The sequence below is a fragment of the Taudactylus pleione genome, unplaced genomic scaffold, assembly GCF_031769625.1.
Source record: "Taudactylus pleione unplaced genomic scaffold, aTauple2 ptg000129l, whole genome shotgun sequence".
Lineage (NCBI taxonomy): Eukaryota > Metazoa > Chordata > Amphibia > Anura > Myobatrachidae > Taudactylus > Taudactylus pleione.
The window spans coordinates 4945248-4968858 of NW_028284531.1; the positions used below are offsets into that span (position 1 = coordinate 4945248).

Sequence of the window (23611 nt, forward strand, 5' to 3'; positions counted from 1 at the left end):
TGCTGTAATGTTTAAAACATTTCTAGGACAAAAGACCATAAAACAGATCACTTACAACAGTCACTTCAGAGAACACATTAGTTCAATAAGAGAATAAAGGTTTTGCAGAGAGCAGGGGACAAAAGATGATAAGTGACACAAAAAGACAATGACAGGCGATGACTGGCAGTGAGAGGGGATTCCCTGGCTCACTTAGAGCAAAACAAGCAAGAGGCCATGGTAACTCTATTGCAGACAGTATGCACTGAAGAGGTAAAAAAAAGTCACAAAGATGTTCTAACTATTTGAATGAATTTGATATACAACTAAATCAAGATCTCGCACTTCTGGTTGAACCAGTCAAAATAATATTGAAATCCATTCTTGGTCCAACCACTGTGATCTGTGGACGGGATATGGGTAAAACACACTGACGCTGTGAGAGTGCGCCTTACCCATATTACCCAACTACTTATTCCACATTACATCGTGATGCACATCTGTTTGGTTGTCTCTGTCTAGTACCGCTGGCAGAGCGGAGGTTCTTTATTGACAGCAGTACAACAATAGCACTGTCAGTGCTTCTAGATATAATAGAGAGCCACATTGCCACATTTCTCTGGTGGTTTACAACCAATTTATATATGGCAAAAGTATCCTGGGCAAATGTTCAAGGTATACATTATCATACCATTATAGTCAACAACAGCTATATTTCTTTTGCCATTTAGCCTAAACAGAGTACCCACAGGTCAATAAGGCATTAAGCTACATGTAACTGGAGACTAGCAGCCAGAACTTGAACCTAAGGACAACATTTCCAACTTTGCTAGAACAAGCACTACTAGTAAAGCTCTGATACTTTTCCTCTAAGTTTGTATTAGAGACATATAATTTCAGATATAACAATGAAAGAATTCCAATGACTAAATATTAACAGTGTATCATTTAAGAAATTGGAGTCAAGGTACAAGGAATGATTCCCGTACTACACTGTCTAGTCTCAAGTAGTAACACACAGAAAGTGAATGGCGCACATGACTTGCTGGTTTTCTTGTGATTGTGATGTATTTGCTGTTACTTTGATGTAGTTGCTGTTATTTTGATTAGTTTGCCGTTATTGTGATGTATTTGCCGTTATTGTGATATATTTTGCTGTTATTGTATGCGTTTGCAGTTTCAGCATCTACATCACATTCTTCTGTCTCAAAATACATAATCAAAAAATATGGGTTTTTTTGGTTGCATTTTGAGAAGACCATGTCTGAAAACCTTCACATGGAACGTGATACAAATAAGTAAATAAATAAATAAATAATAAAAACATAATCTATGCAAAGTGTAGGGTATTTATTAGAGAACATTTTTTAGGCATACATTAGGCTGGATAGTGTAATCTTGTGTGCATGCCGAAGAACACTGAGCCCATTGCTGTATGAATTTCCATAAATAAAATCAGCTTGGCAGCACCTGTAAATATAGAAAATGTTCATTTGCATAATGGTACATGCTGAAATGAACAAGCCGGGATGTCAATCCATCTTCTCCAAGATGACATGTTCTGATGAAGTCGGATTGACAACACCCAAATGTTGATTAGTTTATGTGAATAAATCTTCTCAAAATTGAATGTTGTCTCGTACACCGAGATGCAGGGACAAAGATATGTCAGCTGGTATCAGTACATTTATTAGTGTTAATAAATAATGACATTTAATGAAAGATATCCAGTCTGAAGAGAATTTAGCATTTCCCTGCTTTGTGTGCAGTGCACTTTAGGCTTAGTAGAAACTTCTGAGTATCCTGCCTCAAGGATAAAAGGTTAAGTTCTTTTTCAGAGTTTGATAAGGAACTCTACATTATTCAGAAAAAAATGACAGTCAGAAACACATTTTGAATGTACTGATTTATGTTTATATTCTACACCAAGTAGCTTTTGCACCAAGGCCAAGCAAATAGCACACTAACTGTGCCAAATTACCCCATAAATAAACCACTTTTTGTGCACTAAATTCTAAAGCAACATTTATGGTGGAAAATTAATCCAACCTACTGCTTGGTATAAACAACATTCCCAGGAAGATTTATTTCCCAGGGAGCAACACTGACCCTTCCTATGATAGGCCAGTGTTCATCACAATGGACCGAAAATCAATTCAGTTTATTTTATCTCCAGATTTTGGAGATTATCCACTTGAATTATACTTCTGATAATATGGGGTAAAATATCACAATGCTAGATTTATATCTATACAATGTAATGGCTTTTTATTCGGTAAACTTATGTCTGTCTGCATTCACATGAAAAATAGTCCAAATTATACTGCAATAAACTTGCTGGATTTAATGCTGCCATATTGACCAATACTCTAAAATGAAAAAGCCAGAGATAAGACTATGGTTTTGTTTATATGTGAAGTTTGTTTATGCAAAATACTGTATTTGCAGAGTCTTATTGTTCTGTGAGGTTTTCAAACCCCTGTCAAAGTTCCCTTTGAAACATTTCATCCAGCTTTACAATATTACTTCCCTTATTCTGTAATTTGATGATTTTTTATTGTTTGCCCACAGCTCTATTCATTATATCCCTGATCACTGTGTTTCTTAACACCAAAACGTTGGTTCTAATTTATATTCGTGTTTTGGTTTTGCAGAAACCACCCTCAAGTGTTTTGGTTTTGGATCTGGATTTTTTTTTAATTCATAAAAACAGCTAAAATGTAATTTGGGCCTGTTTTTTTCCTACAGTATTATTAACCTCAGTAACATTCCAGTAATTCCCAGTCAATTTTGACCACCTCACAGCTCACAATATTGTTTTCACCACTATTCACTGACTAATCTAAGTAACAGCAGTGGGCAGCACAAACACATGGCAGTTCAACTTCAGATATGGCACATCTAGTGTTTGTGGAACTAAATTGGGATTATTATTAGCACTGTTCCATCTAAAGTGAGTCACCTGAAATGTCTAGCTAATATCATTTTAAATGAAGTAACCTGCAAATTGTGAACATATTGATTATTTATTAGACCTTTAATTCTTTAGACCATCCAGTACCTAACCCTGAGAGTTCTATACAATTGGTCATGTTTGACCCTTTGCATCCACCTTTTGGAACAGTGTAGACATCTGTATATTGTTTCTGTCATCAGTACAGGTTTAGACCAAATTGTCTTTGCACTGTCACAGGATATATTACAAAGGAAAGAATATCAATGTTAAATGCACTACTCTGTTTTGTTTGCTTTATTTCTCTTTGATCAGGGGTTAAAAGTCTAAGTTGTATTGGAATTGGTGGAAATTTTAATTATCTACATCAGAGGTTCTCAAACTTGGTCCTCAGGACCCCAAACAGTGCATGTTTTCCAGGTCTCCTCACAGAACACAAGTGATATAATTATTTCCACCTGTGGATCATTTAAAATGGTCAGTGAGTAATGAGCACACCTGTGCACCTACTGTGTGACCTGGAAACGTGTGGGGTTCTGAGGACTGAGTTTGCGAACCCCTGATCTACATTATTTCATTAATAGTCATAGTTGTAGATGAAGAGGATTAAAGGATTGCATTGTTTGGATTCCACCCTCTTCCCCTTTTTTTTTTAATCCAGCACCTGGGAGCAAGATGCTGTTGAGTTTGTATTTGTTTGTTATTATTTCCTCCTTCCCCTCTTTTTTTTACTTTTTAATTTTATTTTTGTGTGTGCTCAGTCACCTTTGTTTTTGGTCCTTTGCTCCCCCCCCCCCCATGCTTTATCCACTTTATACCATGGTTTCTAACGTAATATTTTGTGTGGAGATGTGAGAACTTTGTAAACATACAGCGGAAATCTCTAACCTTTTTCTGTTCTCAAGTTCATCATTCTCCTAAACTCAAACTAGAAACTGTACTATTGTAAGGCTTATGGGGCCACAATGCCTCTTGACTGCCTTCACTGGTGGAAGCTGAGGAGTGTTAGACCTTGCATGATAGCACATAGCAGTCTAGCTCCTTGGTTTTTTTCCCCACTTTTTTTTTCTGGAAAAGAAAAATGCTCAGTTTTACCCATTTAAGTTTACAAGTAGCCAAAAAAAACTATAACTATTCAAAGACCGGAAAAAAAATTAGATGGTCTTGCAAGCTATGGAACATGAACACCCCAGAAAAGTACTGTATAATACGCTGCCTGTCAAACACACACAATCTTGGCAAAGCCCATAACGAAAAAGTGCACAATGGAATTGTCCTTGGGCCTTCCCACCCACCCTTATGTTGTATATTAAAAGGACATGCACAGTTTAACAAACAAAGCAGTTCAGTAACAGGGAATGACACTTTTGTGGCTGAAGTGCTTGCTTTGTTTGGGCCCCCACAAAACAAGCTACAAATAGGCTTAAGGCGGCTAACAGCGTTGTTAATAATCTCTACACTGGGAAGGTGTCATTATCATCTTCATCCTCCTCACCCTCATTAGAGTTAACATCATCATCATACAGTATTAGCTCATCCCCACTGGAATCCAGCGTTACAGAAGTCTCTGTACTTTGTTGCATGACAGGGTACACATTTGGCAGCAAAGGTCTTCCTCATAGAATTTGTAGTTTGTTTTTATAAACCTGAGTTCTTCCACATGAGTACACACTGGAGGCTGGACATCTTAAAAACCCCAAAGCTAATTTATACAAGGTGCTCCACATTGCCTATTTGTCCTCCCAGAAATCAAAAGGACCATGTGACATGCTAATTTGTAATGCTAATTGGTACATTGTCATTAAAATAATCCGCCACTTTCTATTGATGCTTAGTGTACCAGATGGGTGTCATGGTAGAGGTGTCAATGTTGGCCATTTTCCATTTTTCGGCAGTACATTTTCCCTTTATTATTAGGGGTTCATGTCTTCTTTAACATTGTAAAATATATATATAAAACTGTGCTCAGAAAACAACATTCAATAGATTTTTTTTTATGTCTTTGTTCTCTTTTTAAAGGAGGTACAGTAGGAGATTTTTTTTATTTCATTGAAGCTATAAATGAGGCATTTTAGGAACATATTGGAGATTCAAAGCACTTGAAATAAGCACCAAACAAAAATAAATGTACTACTGGAAACTGCATTAGATGCACTTAGCTACCTGTAAAGTGTGCTTGGAAATTACAGTATCTTAAAATGTTGGTAACTGTGTGGCATTTTTCGATAAGCTGCCTGTCTCCAGCTGGGCATCTATCTGAAAGAGAGTTACAGGAGTTAGACTGTATGTAATTCAGCAGTTGGACAGTATTAGTTATAGTGAATATGTTATAGTAAAAGCTACACAGCTACACCCGCCCACTCATATGCGGCCCAAACACGGGGCGATTTTACACACGATATGCACGATTTAGATCGATCGCAACAATCAATCGTGCATATCGTGTGTGTTTTGGCATGCTGTACGACGGTGATGCGCTTCCCTGCCGTCGTACATCGGCATCGTAGATCTTATGGAAAGACCATAAGATCTGCGATCCTTCATGCTGTTAAATAGGTAAACAAGCATCTGTTACCATTAACAACAGCATGAGATGCATCGGGCGGAATTTGAAAACGTGCCGAGGTGTCGTACGTTTTCAAATTGAACCATGTATTGGCTTTAGTCAGTGCTCTATTTACCCAAAGGGATTACCAGAAAAAGGTCCCTGTTTATTTAATTTGCCTCTTTGACAGCCATTACTGCAGGAAGCAGCATAGAGGGGAGCACTACTGGGTATGCTCTCTCTGCCTGCCAGGACAACTCCATTCCTCTGAGAAGGGTTATTGCGGTAAATGTAATAACCTGCGACTTGCAGCCATCGGTGAGATTTCAGCGAGTCTGCCTGATGTTTTAAAGTGGTGATCATTTAAAAGGCAACACCAGATTTAGCCTATTATGTGATTGCCACTTTAAAACATCAGGAAGGCTTGCTAGAATCTTGCTGATGCCTTCAAGTTGCAGACTAAAGGTGCGTACACACTGGGCTATTAAAGTGGACGACTGAACGTTAATTATATCATTATCGTTCAGTCGTCCACTTTATCGACCATTTTTAACATCAAAACGATGAACGATAACGACGACGCGCGTTCCCGCTGGTCGTTCGTCATTATCGTTCATTGAGGAAACATGCAGGCCAACCTGACGATGTCGTCAGGTTGCTGCATGTTGGGGAATGGGGGAGAGAGCCCGTCGCTGAACGATATCGTTAATGATATCGTTCAGCGGGTGTGCTCAATGTCATGAACGACATTGAGCACACCCTGCCGGGGACACACTAGACGATATCGCTCAGGGAGCATATCGTCTAGTGTGTACGCTCCTTTTTACATTTACCCCGTCATCATTAAAACCTGCAGAGTTTGTTTTTTAAGGCTATTTTATGACAACAAAATAAGTAAAATCGTAAGCAATAACAGAAAAGACAATGTAAACTTTTTTTTTATTGCTTTTGCTGTCAGAAAATACAAATCCACTTTACACACACACAAACACACACACCCGAACACACACACACACACACACACAGAAACACACACACCTTAGCAGATAGATAGATAGATAGATAGATAGATAGATAGATAGATTTTGATTTCTAAATGCTCCTTTATGTACAAGCAAGTTGCTGTTAGCAAAGAGTACCTTCATATAGTGATCTTTCCTTAGGGGTATATGTGAAATTACTTCTTTTTTTCTTAGGGCAAATCTGTTGGTAAATGAGTAATTGTTGCTGCGAACACAGGAATTCAGAGCACATTAATAGAACATTAAGAAGTGTTATTTATGGTAATGAGGTGTGAAAGTACGCATTAATTCCGATCATGCAGAAATCAACTGGTTTCAGGTGGCAATAATTGAAGGCTTTTCTTTTGTCAGTAAAGATTTGGCACTGTGCGCTCGCTACAAATAGAAATATGCATATTCATCGTTTGCATCCAGTACATTGATATTTATAGCTCCCAAACTTTGTAGGTTAACCGCTTTGCAATCAATAAAAACAGCAGAGCATTGCACAATATATAGTTATACTTACTGGAGGCAGCCAGATAAGTGAATCAGGACTATTTTTGCCGTAGATCATTTACTAATGCACCCTTCTTTTCAACACGTAAACGTGAACAGGCAATTATTTTGAATATATATAAAAATATATCTATATAAATATTAGTTTGGAAAGTTTGGAAATGTGGTTGCTGTACAGAATGGAAAAATAATCTTTTCAGCCTTTTGCAGAATTGCTTCTGCCTTGTGTTATGCCACAGCTGTGTATGTGTTTTAATTTACTCAAACCCATTTTATATCCTGCAGAGAAAAGATTTCTGTCTGTTATGTTTTTATCTTCTCTGTGAAATGAAGCATACTGCTATCAAAACACTGTGCTCTCTTCTCTGTATTTCATAGCTCGGTGTGGCAATAATTCATCTGAATTCCACTTTACATCTCCAGCACGTTTTAATATAGTTACCTTGTTCCCATTTCTGCACAATTATTTGAGAGATTTCTGCATTACACTTTATTAATTATATTTCACGGTGTACATTTTCACATACTGTATGTATTATAGTTTCTACCCAGATTCCCTTGTCCTTCTCTTGTGACTATTAACCACTTCTGTGTACTTCTCCGATATGCTGCCTCACGTGCACGCGGGTGATTGCATGTAACCTGTGCTGATTTTTCTTTCTTTGTGTGTTCAATGTACAGTTTGGGCATCAATTAAAAAAAAGTGAATATTAACCCCCATAGTAAATGTGCTGTCAGTTACCACTAACACTTTTTCAAATGCTTAACACCAAAACAAGGACTGTTCATTCTGTGCTAAGCTTTCAGTTTAGGTCAAGCCTCAGTGTGCCACATCATTATATTTACTGCTTATCATCAGGGCAAATGCATACTGTACATATGTTATCGGCCACATTAAGCATGGTTCTTTCCAGGCCTGGCCAACCTGTGGCTCTCCAGCTGTTGTGAAACTACAAGTCCCAGCATACCTTCCCACTGATCAGCTGGTAAAGCGTGCTGGGACTTTTTAGTTTCACAACAGCTGGGGAGCCACAGGTTGGCCAGGCCTGATCCATCTGCCCGTGCGGTGTGCTCACCATTAGTTTGTCATAACCACTACAACCGACTTACTATTAAATCTAGACTGCACCCATTGTTCATTTAAATGTTTACATTTTCTTTGTAATACAGTGCTCCGTTCATTCTATTTCATATAACTTCAGTAGAAAGAACAGATATATTGGTGTATGACAGGGTACACATTTCAGGTCCTCTTTGAACATCTTAGAAGACAAGTGCTGCTAAGAAAACCAGCAATGCCGCCATGTAACAGAGAGCTCCACCACTGCCAGGGATCCAGTGTTTAAGTTTTGCACATAGGGCCTGATTCAGAGACGGACGCAAATAGCTCCACCGCCGCTGCATCTTTTACACAGTGGCGGCGCAAAATGTTGCTAATGCCGCAGGAGGCGTCTAATGTAAACAGACACCTACTGCTGGCATCTCAGCACCAAGGGCTGCGTCCGAAGAAGCAGCATCGGATCTATATCGCGACTATCGGTCACAGCATCAGCCGTCTAAGTGAGCCTAAAGCTAGGCGCGCACCTATGCAATCATTAGCCTGATAACCGAATATCGGCTGATCAGTTCAATATTTGAATAGGTGTGTATGCAGGAGCTATGCAGGAGTGTTAGCCGATAAACAGCTTAAAACAATGCTCCTGCAACGGACGGCTTTGGAGGTTACATCTTATGTGCAGTTTAATATTTTAGATGCCCAACCTCCCGATCCCACAGAAGAACGTGCACACGTGGGTATTTCTAGCTCAGTGTGTGTATGGGGGTCACAGTGAGTCACACTGATGAGATAAACACTCCAGGAGCATACTTGCCTACTCCCCGGGACTGCCGGGAGCTTTCCGACAATCGGTTGCCACTCCCGACCCCCCGCAAGAGTAGGCAAATCTCCCGGAATAAAAGTTGAGTCTTTTGGCCATTTGTTGAAAGTAATTACTGAAAATACAGCTGTAAAGTTATTTTTAACTGTACAGGATGTTGCGGTAACCCCTGGTTCAGTTTCGAATGGCGAAGGTGTTTTGATCGATGAAGAGCAGAATGAGGAGGAGCAGCAGAAGGGGGGATTCGTCAAATTTGGATGGATAAAAGGTGTTTTGGTGAGTGTGTCAACCCAACAAAAGAACATGAATCATAATAGTCCATATCACATGTATGTATTATATCAGCGCTAAAGAACCAGTTCTCTGGTCCCAAAAACAGTGCAGGGTTTTAGTATGTAGCTAATAAGTTACACTGAGAGTCATACTGATGTTTTGTCAGAGGAGTCTTAAGCTTCGTGTCCCCCAAAGGGCACAAAGCTGACAGATACACTAGTGAAGGATTAATTGCTTCATTGTTTTCATTACTATGATTATGATATATATTATGTTTATACTACAGTGGCTCCATCAGTGGCTGCAATCTGGTAGGGGTCACTGTCAGCCTGACCAACCATCCACAGCTCAGAGTGACTCACAGTGTGCATACAAATAAGACTAAAACCTCATTGGCTAGAAATGGCCAAGTCACCTTCTGTCTTTCCTACTATAGATGTCCCAGTGTTCTCTGTCATCCAGACTAATAACATGTTTTGTTAAGACTCTCTATTAAATCTCTGAGTTTTACCTACCCTGTAACATTTGCTATAAATGATACGATACTTGTATAATAGTTATACAGTGGGTAAAAATAAGATACTGTTATGTATGGAGCAAAACTATTTGTTAGAAATGACTTGAACATGTATTTGTTTCCTTCATTTTCCTGACAGGTCAGATGCATGTTAAACATATGGGGTGTGATGCTTTTCATTCGGCTCTCATGGATCGTAGGTCAAGCTGGAATCGGTAAGTACTAGCTTGTACCTCCCAGCTGAGATGCTTAGAAATAGTTGGTAAGGCTAGTAGGACTTCATGCTTGGCTATGTACTCCCTAGTCTAGGTGCTGTTAAAGGACAACACTAGTCAATGTAAATTGAGTTTAGCTTTGGGTATCAAGTTCTAAGTTAAACCCAATGCAGAATGGTTAGTTACCTTAGGTCCAGTGTACCCATGATCTGGTGACAAGGCTGTAACTGGGGTGGTGCGACCTGTGCCATGGTAGGGCAGGGGGCGCTGTTTGGGCCTGTCAGTTTTCCTGTTTATTATCATTCTCACTTGTAGCTTCCTCTTCTTTTATCCCCAGCATCTCCTGGCCTCCCCTATCTCTTCCCTGGCCCTTACCCATGAGGCCCTGGCCCTTTTTCAGTTGCAGTATCTTATGTCCCTATGTAAAAAATAGGGAAGGGGGCACTAACGCTCTCTCTGGCACAGGGCACCAAAAAGTCTAGTTACGGCTCTGTCTGGCGAGTTCACTATATTTATCTATATATTGCCAGTATACTTGTCATCACTATTCAATAGGGAACACAGTAATAACAAAGTAATACAACAACAGTGGGTATTAACAGGCATTCAAATAAGTGAGAGGACCCTGCTGACGGGTTTACTATCTAATGATATCAGGCTTGTGCCCAGTGCTGCTTGCTTGCTCCACTGGTAGCATGTTGTCTGTGGTCAGAACTCTCTCCTGTATGGAATAACCTGGGGAGAGGAGAGTCTACTAAAGTCTGCCACACACTCCTTGCTTCTGCTGATGCTTATATTATGTATATATGAGTTCTATATATATATACATATATATATATATATACATATATATATATATATATATATATATATTTATGCCAAGACACCATCATCTATGACATAATATAAATAATGGAGTCTTGTGGCTGGAATGTGGCATCTGGGCAAAGACATTTTCCTACCTGCGTACATTATGGTACTTCTTCAACATGCTTGCACAGCAAATACTGTTGAGGTCACAATTTGGTATGCATTCATAGTATTAAACCGCAAGTGAACACTTTCAAAATTCAATATTATTAAAATAAGCACTTCTACATATTACTTTGGATTACATGCTCCATTCTCAATTAATTCCATCGCATACAAATAGGAGCTATCAGGAAAGAAAAATTAGCGGATAACATCACAAAATGCATTTGCAGCAGAGGGCTATACTTTAGCTGCTTTGTAAAAGACCTTTATATGTTTAATGTGTACTTACAGTAGTACAGTACATCATTGGTGTCGTTGTTTTGCAGCACTTAGAGAGCCATATGTTTGGCTAAGACAACTTTATAATACAAACAGAATAATGTCACCTGAGAAAAGCAATATTGATCTCTAATGTCCTTAAAAAAGGAATTCTTGTCTCAAACTGTGAACAGAAAACATCCTCTGCGACCTTAGTCTCACGGAGCAGGGTGTAGCTCATACATCCTCCTGATTGCACAACATGCACAAATTGTGGCATAAGGACATTCTTACCCATAGGCACTTTTTAATTGTACAGTCATCATTCACTTAATGAGAATAGCTAATGCCCAAGCTGTAAAATACAATTGGGTCATTTGGGATGTATAGAAAGATTGTTTCTTACAAAAGACAAATATTACCAATTCTAAAAGTTCTCATTTTCTCTGCTCTGCGCTTTAGCATATGCTCTGCCTGACAAATAAGTGCTCAGTGATTTTATGATGCATATCAAATGAAACCTTATAGCCACAGGGGTACAGCCACGTTTCTGTCCTTCCATAAAAAGTGAACGTTTTGAAACCTGCCAATTCTTTGCTCTGGGCTTTCATGCACAATTAGTTTTCTAAGGGCAGTTTGGTAACTTATTTGGGTCATTAAAAAGTATTACTTAGCTCCTAGGTGTGAGAAAGCCAGAAGGATATTCCTCTTTCACGTTATCCATCTTTCGCGTAGCAATGGAAAAGTTATTAAATAATTAGAGTTGATTTAAAATCAACCTATTTTTTATGGTAAACATTTTATGTTTGGCCTGCATGGTTGTTTATTTAACAATAATATTTTCCATTATTCCATGTTTATATGACCATTTTGGCAGTCTTTCTCCTAGCGAAGTTTTTATGTTTTGTTAGCGGGATGGATGTGAAGCTGTAATTCAAAATTATATTTCATTCTTAACATAATATAAAAATGTTTCTGTAGCCATTTTATTTTGAACTGCTGGCTTGGCAGGGTTTTATATTTTAAGATATTAAAATTATTGACCTAACGGCAGAAGCATTATATATGCTGTACAAGGCATTGAGAGTATGGGTAAATTAGTAATTATGCACTCCACATGCGTATCTCTACAGTGAAAGCCAAGTTATAAAAAAAAGACATTTAAAAAGAAAACATTAAATAAATGTAACTTTAAAAATTGTACAGCATTATGTTGGATAGACAGGAGCTCTTCCTGACTAGTTACTATGAAATACTGGATGAAACACCATTTGTCTGGTGGACTGTAACGATACAGTAGATAAGGTCGATTGCAGCTCAAAGAGCACAAACCCATAACATCTCTATCAGAGTGACCATACTAAGGGGTCAAGGACTATTCTGGGATTCCACTAGGTGAATAGACACCTAGTGAACCACGGCCGGACACCCCGTTATGGAACTATTATAGCAGGGGACTGTGGGTACCTTGATACAGGTAGGAATCCACCCTCCAACAGGCAGGTGCAAAACAAACAATGTATACCATCTTACACCAACTGTTATCTGGGCTAACCATACTAGTCTTGTCAAACACACAAAAGGCGCACAGCAAGAGTGGCTTTAACAGTGACATGGGAACTCCTGGCTTCTCTCTCCAACAGCATGGCACCTTCTTTCTGAGTCCTACTGCTATAGAAGACAGCAGCTAAATCCAGCTTCTTTCCACTTCCAGCGAGCTCACACTGGCATAATAAGCCTACAGTGTGGCACCACTTGTGCCTTTAAAACTGGATTAACACAAACACCTACTTTCAGCTCTGGCTTTCTGGGTACTGGAATTGGCTTCCATTGGGCAGTAACAGAAATAGCTGGACTTATCTGGGACTGGTCCTAGTGGATGAGGTCACCTAAATTAACTGTAGGTTCCTGCTGGAACAGACTCCATGTAGCCAGTCAGTTAGCCATTGATGGTAATTTATGGTAAATACAAGGGGCAATAAACAGATAATACCTGAGATGGGAAGGGCAAATCACAAGTTTAAACCCATAGTATAAAATCACCTTACATCTGCCATGGCCATGGAAATCCCTCCAGCATGCCTAAATCCAGACATACAAACCTTGCAGTGTAGGTTGCATCATCTACTCTATTCACTCTATGACAAGTTTACAGTGTAGGGTTTCCAGAACATTAGGACAACATGTGGGTGTTATTGAAAATAGATCCCCTCCTTTACAATGATGAATTAAAGCGGATGCCTCTCGTGATTGTTAGCAGCACTGGAAGAAACAATCACAGGCCATGCATGTGCTGCACCGTGCCTACATGCCGTGATGGAGGCCCGTAAAATGGACGTTTCTGTACAGAAACTGAGCCGCTACCATGTGAGCGCACAGAAAATATTTGTCACATGGGACTGTCATGGGATCTGTGGTCATGTGGTCAGACTTCTGTGCTTGTTTGAAGCGTCCATACGGTAAAGTGACACCTAATTCGGACTGATCTTTTGCACTCAGCATGTGGTGAGTGCAAGTGCTGACACCAAGTGATGACGGTTAGGTCCATGGCTGGGACAGTGGGCACAGAGATGCATATACATGAAGACGGACAGATACACACATAGATGAACCGATACCTGCATTAGCATGAGCTTTATTGTTTGCAAAGGCACCAATTACAGAACTATCTCAACCCTGCCCTCTTGCACAAATCTTTCATATTTGATCCAGACTCATACTGGAGCTAAATAGACAATATGCCAAAATGATATTCTTATTTATAGATACCTCGGCTGTTCGGCCATATCCAAGGCTTGTGACATCAAGCTTTCTAACATAAGGTCTAATTCAGCATTAAGAAAGAGCAAGCTACTGTATCTTGGTAAAACCATGCTGCACTGCAGATGGGGCAGAGAAAATTAGATTTGGGAGGGGGGTATCCAAACTGAAATCTAAATTGCAATGTAAAAACAAAGCTGTCCTGCATTTGCGATAAACCGCAAAGATAGGGTGCCGCTTGTTTGTTAATATATTTATTATTAAAAATATATATATAGTACATGGTTGCACCAATATATAAATGTTCACAAAAACAGCATGTAATAATACATAACAACTAAAATGTAATACTTTTAAAACATAAAAACATAGATTATATTTTGTAAACATCAACCATACGCCACCTGATAAATTCACACAATCATTTTAATTGTAGCAACTCTGATAAGTATAAAAAGGATCTTTAGGCAACATGTGTGGGCTACATGCAAAATCAGCCATTATTTACCCCCACATGCAAAATATGTTTATGTATTTGCACCGCTTGCATTGCTACATGGTTTGTCCAGGTACACAGTTACTTGCTCTATCTTACTCTATTCCCAAATCTGAATCAGGCCCATAATTTCATATCTGGCATTACCTTTTTGGTTTTTTTATTTAAGTAAAAAGGCCGATTGAAGCATTTCTGGTGGTGTAACACAGTACCTACGAGCAGGAAGCTACCTGCAGCCCTCTAGATGCAAGAGTGGGAACTTTCTCAGTTATACTCAGGGATGAGTTTGTATCTGTTCAAAACAGAGTTTTATTTTTTATCTGTACCATTTGGTTCTTGTTTTTCATTCCCTGTATAGAACCACTGGAGGTTTATTGATAGCAATGTCAGGTGTTTAATTATCTTACATACAGTGTTATAAAGGCATCATTATTGTGCAGGGTTCCTAATAGTAGAATTCTGTAGATTTTTTATATGTGGATGTTCTAGGCAAGGCACAAGTTGTTTTTATAGTTAACAGATTGTATTCTTCTCTTTTCACTGAGGTCTTGGTGTCATTATCATCGGGTTAGCTGTGACAGTAACGGCTATAACTGGCCTGTCCACCTCTGCAATTGCCACAAATGGAAATGTCAGAGGAGGTAATAAAATATGAGCCATGAACATTCTAAAGTTCAATTCCAGTTCAGAATCTCATTATTTTAAGGTAATCGCATTCTTGGCTCGCTGGAGGCTTAGCGCCAACTGGAGTATAGAGCAAAAAAGAGACAAGAAGATGAATTTCTTCCAGGATTTTAAGCACGGATTCGTCACTTTAGCCACAGTCAGTACTTTAGCCTTTCTCCTAGGTGCTCAATTTCAGGATTTACGCAAGAAGGCCGCTTTGCCGTTTGATACTTAGTCACGTGCTCCAGTACAATATTTTTTCAAGTATTTATCTGCGACTTTCCCAGCGTAAGTTTTGCTGTACGACAAGGTGCAAATATCAAATATTTAATTTTCTCTCACTACTGACAGGTCTTGGAGTTATCATAATTCTTCTGGCCACCATGGTAACTACAATTACAGGGTTGTCAACCTCTGCAATAGCAACCAACGGGTTTGTCCGTGGAGGTAAAGAGTTAAGGCTATTTAAGATACCAAGTCTCTGTATGGCTAGGTATGTGATTCTGTCTGTCCTGTACTCAGTTCTGGAAAGTCTTAGTGAGTCCCCTGGATATGGAGAACATATGTCACAAAGTATCAAGGTAATTTCATCAAGGTAGGCCACCTAGGCTATGAAGGGTCCCACTGGGAATCTATCCAGAAGAGCCAACTTCTGAGCCAAAATAAATGACTGGTTGTGTCCATATGAGACTGAGATGAGTCACGTGGCAATAGAAGACCCTAAAGGTGATAACATTGCACATTAAACTTCTTAAAGGCTTAAAGATCAGAGACACATCTACTATGGAGAACATTTCAGGTATCGTTTTTCCAGGATGGACAACATAAATGGTTACTGGTTGGTTTGCTTTACAATCTAATGCATGTATTATGCAATTTTCCAAACAGTATCTGTGCTGTATAATGCAAATTATTAAGATATCCCTGATTTTATTTGAGACTTTTGCCCATTATTTTATTCAATCGCTATAATAACAAAAAGACCACAACTGTCAAAAAGTTACAGCATGAGAAGCTGGAGATTGTGTTATTTTTGTTGTTTGTAGACCTGGTGACGGTTCAGTTAATTGACAGTGTAAAATATCTTATTAAATATCTTATTAATTTGCATTAAACTTATACCTTCCATTTAAATCTATTTACCTTTATGGAATCTGCTTGCAAGATTGGTGTCACATACACATTGGGGTAGATTTATTAGAGTAGACTGGACTCAGATGTAATTATAGTTACAGAAAAGTCTGGCCCATCTGCTACAATGTTCAGCTTTAGAGCTTTTCTTGTGGAACAGAGTTGTCTTTTGGCAAAGCACTTACATAGGTACAGTATGGCTGACAGTACCTCTCTTGTGCCTGAAGTATCAAGATTAGTTCCACTACTTCTGTCATTAAGTAGCACTCATTAAATTGTTAAAACTTACTATATTAAGTAACTTTAGTAAATCTGCCCCAATGAGTCAGAGAAGGACACAGGGTTGGTAAGTGTGCATGATCCCAGCGTGTTTCAGGAGGGCCAAAGCATACCTGACACTGGCCTGTGTATGGAGGACTTCACTGGCCTGTGCCTCTCTAATTTACAGGTAAACTTTAAGTTTTTTTGCTATTTTCAGGTCTTGGAGTGGTTATCATTTCCCTTAGTGTGGTGGTGACCATGCTAACAGGTCTTTCTATGTCCGCTATATGCACCAATGGCGTTGTCAGAGGCGGTGAGTGTTTTTCAATGTACTGTAACTATTCATAAAGGTGGGGAAAAACTGTTTTTCATTTTCTTCTGTCCCATTGGTAGTACTCTCTCACAATGTATTTATAATGTATTTCACTGTTTGAGTTCAGTCATTTTGTGCAGGTCTCTGGTTTTTATCCTTGGTGAATATAAAGCATTAAAGAGGAAACACATCTTAAAAGTAATTTTTACATACTGTATGATATTTCTTCTCTCCTCATTATTTTCACATACATATTTATAATCTTCTTGGGTTTAAAATTGGTAAATTAAGCCTAAAAGGGGTAGACATTTTCCTGGACTAAAGAAAACATGTAGCTCATTAAAGCAGGTCTGATGGCAATTACCGAACAGTATATTGTAAAGATCATGTGCATTAAGTTAGCAGTTCCCGTATATCCTGTACATAATTACTTACCTGCTACTGTCTGCTTTTTTCCTTACTGACAGGAGCATCCTAATGCCACAGGTACTTTATGCAAATGAGAAAAAAAGCTTTCTATTCTGTAGACATTTTAACCATTTAATAAAGAAGTTTGACCTAAGATTCCACTTACTGTAGCTTCAGTAAGAGAAATGAAAAGATCACTACAAATATTTATTTTTTAATTTAGTAAAACTTACTATTATACAGTGTAGTATAAGCATCAACGCATATAAATTATTTCTTCTACAATTGTCCTATTTTCCAGGCAGCTACTTCCAATCTATAATTTCTGTATTCAAATAGCATAACATATTTAATGAAGTATATGAATGAGTTCAGAATTCAAGGGAATTATCTATATGTAATGGGGAGAGTTGGAAACTTTGCTGTAAATGTAATGAAGCATAGCTTTGAATTGTCCCATTAGAAGGAGATTAATGTTAGCATTAAGTAACAGTTTAAACAATGTTCAGGTTCTTGTGCTTCCATGAATTGCTTCACTCAGCTTCATCATTAGTACAGTCCCAGATGTGACAACATGCACCACTATGATCCCAATGACTTGCAGTCTGTATCTGAGCATGTTATATCCAAATATACTTTACACTCAATTCGCAACATCCGACAAATAATGAGGTAACAGAAAGGGAAATAATTAAGAACAGTGTGACCTTAGAGAAAATGATTGACAAAGAATCACATAACTTGGCAGGAGAACCTGTACATTTTTCCATTGGCCACAAGGTATTTGCTCGTACTGTAATTTTAATGGTAGACCTTCCTTTGAACATTAACCATATGGTATACAGGCAAGCCAATTTAGTATTAGAGAGCTTCTGTTAGTTGCCAAAGGTAAGTACACTCTGTTGGTTGCAGTTTCTGGCACAAGGTAAGCACAAAGGAGTCAGCCACAATAATATATGTTCATAATTTTTCAATCATATTGTTTACGTGGCTACTTTCTAATGGTTTCTGATTAATTTGCTGTCTTTTGTAACCTCGCAGTTATAGACATAACGGCAGCTAGCATACTTTAGGTGATGTCATATATGAATTAAGTACAAGGGTACAGGGGAAAGGCTTCCTTAGTTCTCAAATTCCATGAACAGGAGTGATTGTTTGTACATATGTACAGGCAACAACAATTTATATTGCTCCATTGTTTAATGCTTAACAGATTCAATATAAAAAACATAACTAGCTGGCATGCAAGTAACACTATTAATACCTAACTTGTTTGAAACAATTCCTGATTAAGCATAGATTAGTAATTTCCTGGCATACTCCATCCTTAGCACAGGGAAGGGCTGGCAAGGAGAACCAGAGGGCAATTGCACCATGGTCTGCATCTGTTTGTAATTATGTGAGCCAGTGGTAATAGAAAGCTGGGTCTTCCTTCAGTTATCAATGCTTAGCTAGCGCATAGTCAAGGAATATAGCACTTATATGGTGGTGTGACTAGGTGCTGGGCCTCACTGGCCTATATCAGAAGCACCAAAGCACATTTCTCCACAGGCCTTCATTAGATTCAAAGCAGCAAGCTCAATGGCTTCATATAAAACTTGTTGTTTCTGGCATATGGGTTTCTAACGCCATCACCACCAAAGCCAAAAATGACTAGCCTCCCTTGGCCTCTGCAGTCTGTGGTCTGTTCAGGGAAATTGACAATTTGGGTAACCTGCCACTTATCTCTGCTTCTTATCTCTGTTTTGCTTTGTGTAATAAATCATTGTCTGATTATAGGTGGAGCGTACTATCTTATCTCAAGAAGTCTGGGGCCTGAATTCGGTGGCTCTATCGGGCTTATCTTTGCCTTTGCTAATGCTGTTGCTGTTGCTATGTATGTTGTTGGGTTCTCAGAAACTGTTGTGGATCTTCTTAAGGTGAATACTCTGACCTTTTGGAAAATACAATTTAATATATGTTTATACTTAGTTAATCTTTCCTGGGGGTAATAAACTATTGCAGTATATTGTTTTATTACAGTTTTCCTGATCAGTTTCTTTCAGCTTCTGCATGAATATATTCCACTTTTATGGTCTTCTTGACTTATGTCAATGACGGTGCAGATAGCTGATGTTTTTAAACAATTAAAAGCAATGCTTAAGTCTTTATATATGAAGGATTTTGTCATAGCATTATTTGAACTTATTTGTTTTATTGTGACACTAGTTAGTATAAAAAAAAATCACATATTTTATGTTAAAAATGACATACAGTTGGCATATACACAATACCAACAAACAGTATTGGCAACCACACAATGGTTTAATACATGATACATATGTATCCGTCCTATAGAGTATACTTTGTTCCAGACTGTTACGTTGCCTTTGTATTACACAGAACTACTGAGTCTAGTGCTAAATCTGGCCCAGGGTAACTTTTAATCTTAAATTCTATCACTGATAGCAACATGAAATTTAATTGTTAGTTTTAATTTTCAAAGTAAAAAAGGTTCAAATGAGTTTTACCTTTTACTTCGAATACAAAACCCTAATTGTGGTCCCATTACCATTTTATATACATTTTAACAGGGCTGGCCAAAATCATCTACCAAAATGCTCAGGCAATGGTTGACGGTCTGCGCATTGCGAAATATATCACAGCATCAGATGGCGTACAGAAGGCTGAGCATGCATGCTTAAATATATATTGTTTTACAGTAATTAGTTTTTCAGCATACACAGTATCAGCAATTTAATATGTAAACAAAATTATTCAATTTCTTGTTTTGCTGCAGGTCAATAATGCACTCATGATAGACGAAATAAATGACATTAGGATTGTGGGGACGATAACAGTGATCTTGCTACTTGGTATTTCTGTAGCAGGCATGGAGTGGGAAGCTAAGGTAACACAATCACATACAAGACTGCGTGAACACTGTTAAATAATATACTTACCATTTGTAAAACAATATTTCCCATAATCCTTTGCTTGTGACTGACTAAAAATCTTGAAAGTGAAATCTGTTCTGGGTTCCCAACTAGTACTAAAGTTTGCTTTAATGAACCTAAGTGCACTGTTTTGAATGTGATGATTTGGAAAATCGTATTTACTGTACTTACATGCTTAGAGCAACCTATAATGGAAGGTAAAAAAATAATAATTAAAATAATAATAATTTTTAGAATTAAGAGAAAAAAAATCTAAAAGTGATGCAGCAAAATATCTCCCGTCAAATTGTCATGTGTTTGCATATACATCAGGTATTTATAGTTAATTAAGCATTGTAGGATAGCTGATATACTTCCTATTTGGTTAGGTATGGGATCCTGCCAGTCGGGATGCCAGCTGTCATAATACCAACAGCAGCATCCCGACAGTCACAATCCCGACACTGGAGGATAAGTTCCCTACACCTAACCCTTACCCCTAACCCTCTCTCCCCAGTGCCCGAACCTAACATCCACCCCCCTAGTTCCTAAACCTAACCTCTCCCTTCCCGCACCCTAAACCTAACTCTCTCCCCTTAGTGCCTAACCCTCCCCCTAGTGCCTAACATCTAACACTAAACCTATCCCACCCCTAACCCCCAATACTTACCTTTGGAGTGCCGGCGGTTGTTCTGGAGCCGGGATCCCAATGCTGTCGGGATTCCGGTGCCGGTATTTAGACCGTCAGCATCCAGTTTGCCGGGATGCTTACTATATCCCCTTCCTATCATATTAGTATACGTGTTAGAAATTACATGATTATCAGGTGTTGCTCTTCTTGGGAATTATAGCTGAACAACATATTAAATGATAAGAAAAAAATGTTTCTTATGTTTTTTTATGAAACCCTCAAATGTCCTATTGAAAGTCATTTACAGAGACACTTTGTAATTTGAACTTTGCATTGTGATTAGTTTACCTAGGAGTAGTTACTAATGGATCATAAAACTTTACCTTTACTACTGTAGATGCTTAACTTATACTATTTAGCAATATTACAATGGTCTATCACAGTATGACTCCTTTGTCCTCTGTTTTGTAGTCTCCCGTATAAACAACTTGTCTTTATTATATCAATCAAATAAGTGCTTATAACTTAAGTGCACCATAAAGCCACTGGGTCTGGTGCGAGTTGTACACAATTGTGCTCCAAATTACAGGTGCAATTTGTCTTTTCTATAAAAACTACAATGTTGAGCTATACACTATGCAAAGCAGAAACTACCTTAATACTTGCTAGTTGGCAACAATAGTATATGCGCTGGGTTTATGCCATGCACACAACACAATAAAGCAGAAATAATCCCTGTCATATGTACAGATGTGTCCACATGCGCCTATTCTCACACCGCATCAAGACGCTGTGCCATGCGAAAAAGCACTAAAATTTAAGGATGAACCTCGATATCTGTGGAGCCACATCTAAGTGGTGCCACGCGCCTCGCGCCATATGGCACAAAAATGCTAGGTGAATGAGGACGGATCTGTATGAAAAACTAAATTGCACACAACAGCATAATAGATACCCAGCTGAACAAGAAATTGCCAACGTCAGCAGTGCATTCGAAAACTGCCAGTCACAGGCAGTTCAAGTGTGCTGGGGACTGGGGATGGAGTTAGGTTGTCAACAGTCATGATGTCGACCCTAAAACGCCGACGGCATTATGGTGACACAGTTGTAATGCTGCTAACCACATTTTAAAGGGGACGCATTATATGGTTAAACATGCTGTTTAACCTTCCTATTTAAACTTCTAATGCCATCCCCTTTAAAATGCGGTTACCTGCATTGCAACTGTGGGCCGTATTCAATTAGCGGCAAAAACTGCATTTTTTTCGCCATTGGCGAAAACTGACGTTTTTTACCAAAAACCGGCAATATTTTCGCCAAAAACTGGAGATAAGTTTTCTCCATCCCAGACCAGGCGAAAAAAAATGCAAAATCCCTATTTTTGGCTAAAAATGTGGGGATTTCTTTCAGAACCCTTTGGACACCCCTGCTAATAATAAATGATCCCCAAAAAATGTAGCCTGGTCTGGGATGGAGAAAACTTATCTCCAGTTTTTGGCAAAACTATCGCCCTTTTTTTTGTGAAAAACGTCCGTTTTCGCCAATGGTGAAAAAAACGTCCATTTTTGCCGCTAATTGAATACGGCCCCGTGTCGCTATAACGGAAATGGAATTTCAGCGCCCCTGCAACAATTGTCAACTGTAGAGGAGCAACTGTCGTTTTGCAAAGTTCAGTGATGTGGGTTATGCAGACATGGTCCTAAAATACATGTTTTCAGCATATCATTTGCTCCTAATATACGGCAGGGACTGGTGATGATGACTACTAGCAAAGCAAGCGTACACATAGGGGACGGGTGCACACCAAAACGTGTACAACTCTACATACGGATGAATATACACATTTTCTTTGCTTGCAGGTCTTGAGTACATACACCCGGTTTCCATTAAACCCTGCATCAGGCCCTTAATATGCATATAACTGTTAGACGTCACCATATTCATTTTGTGTACATGTGGGGTTGCACTAAATGTATGAAACTAATAAGAGGTGGAACCATGGTTAAATGCAATTTATACTGATTACTCTATAAATCCGGGAAAAAAAATACTTATGCTGATATGCTGCATGTCCCTATAAAACTCCTATTTTACTATTGTTTCAATCACAACAAATAGCTCCTCTAGACGCGACCGTTCTCATGTGACTCGTCTGTGCCGTGCGCCATTTTGCTCAAAATGTGTCTTATTCGCATAATTACTGCACAGTGACAAAATCACATTGCTAGCGTACACTGATCAATTTGGTGTGCAACATTTGGACATCTGTGTGTGACTGCGGGCCTGATTCACTAGCGATCGCAACTGCGATTACGCACGCGATCGGCCGATTGTTGTGTACTGCGCATGCATATGCATCGCCATGCGTGTGCGCGAAGATCCACTGCAATCGGGACTGACTTCGCAGTGACTACGTAGACCCATCGCAGAGTGATTGACAGGAAGTGCCATTTGGGGGTGGTGAAGGGGAGGAGTGGTCAGCAAAAAGCAGGCGTGCCAGTGCGTTTAAACGCCGTTGCAGGGACGTGCATAATTTAGGCACTGCAATGCCATACGCAGCTTGAGTACTCACAGAGTGCAATGAGGTTAGCAATTCCTGAGTAAGGTCAGACCTTGTGCAAGTGTGCGTGAGGCTGCGACGGTACTCAATGTTACCGATGTTTTCGCAGTCTTGCTAAGTATTACGGATGTGTGTAAGATAAAGTGAGCATCCTTATGTTAGGCTGCGACGGCATTGCGATTGCTATCATTAGCATATCTTCGCAGTGAGACTGCGTGCGTAATCGCTATTGCGATCCTTACTGAATCAGGCCCTCAGTCTGATTCTGTGCAAAACAGACTTTTCCTCATGCCAAGATCTGTTGTGCTTCATCTGCGGCACAAAATGTAAAGAATAATAAGGTACAATATGGTACTCT

At 38.9% G+C, this 23611-nt stretch overlaps 1 protein-coding gene across 4 annotated transcripts in view; it reads left to right on the forward strand.

Moving 5' to 3' along the window:
• SLC12A1 (solute carrier family 12 member 1) overlaps positions 1-23611 on the forward strand; it is a 140314-nt gene that overhangs the window by 11203 nt on the left and 105500 nt on the right. Inside the window, exons 3-8 of one of the 4 annotated variants that reach the window (XM_088472793.1) lie at positions 9028-9150; positions 9804-9879; positions 14914-15009; positions 15386-15481; positions 18927-19066; positions 19927-20037. In XM_088472793.1, the coding sequence (XP_088328919.1) occupies positions 9028-9150; positions 9804-9879; positions 14914-15009; positions 15386-15481; positions 18927-19066; positions 19927-20037 (642 nt within the window). Of the gene's footprint in view, positions 1-9027; positions 9151-9803; positions 9880-14913; positions 15010-15385; positions 15482-16643; positions 16740-18926; positions 19067-19926; positions 20038-23611 lie in introns of all 4 variants that reach the window. The other 3 variants (XM_088472792.1, XM_088472790.1, XM_088472791.1) reach the window with 3 other exon arrangements.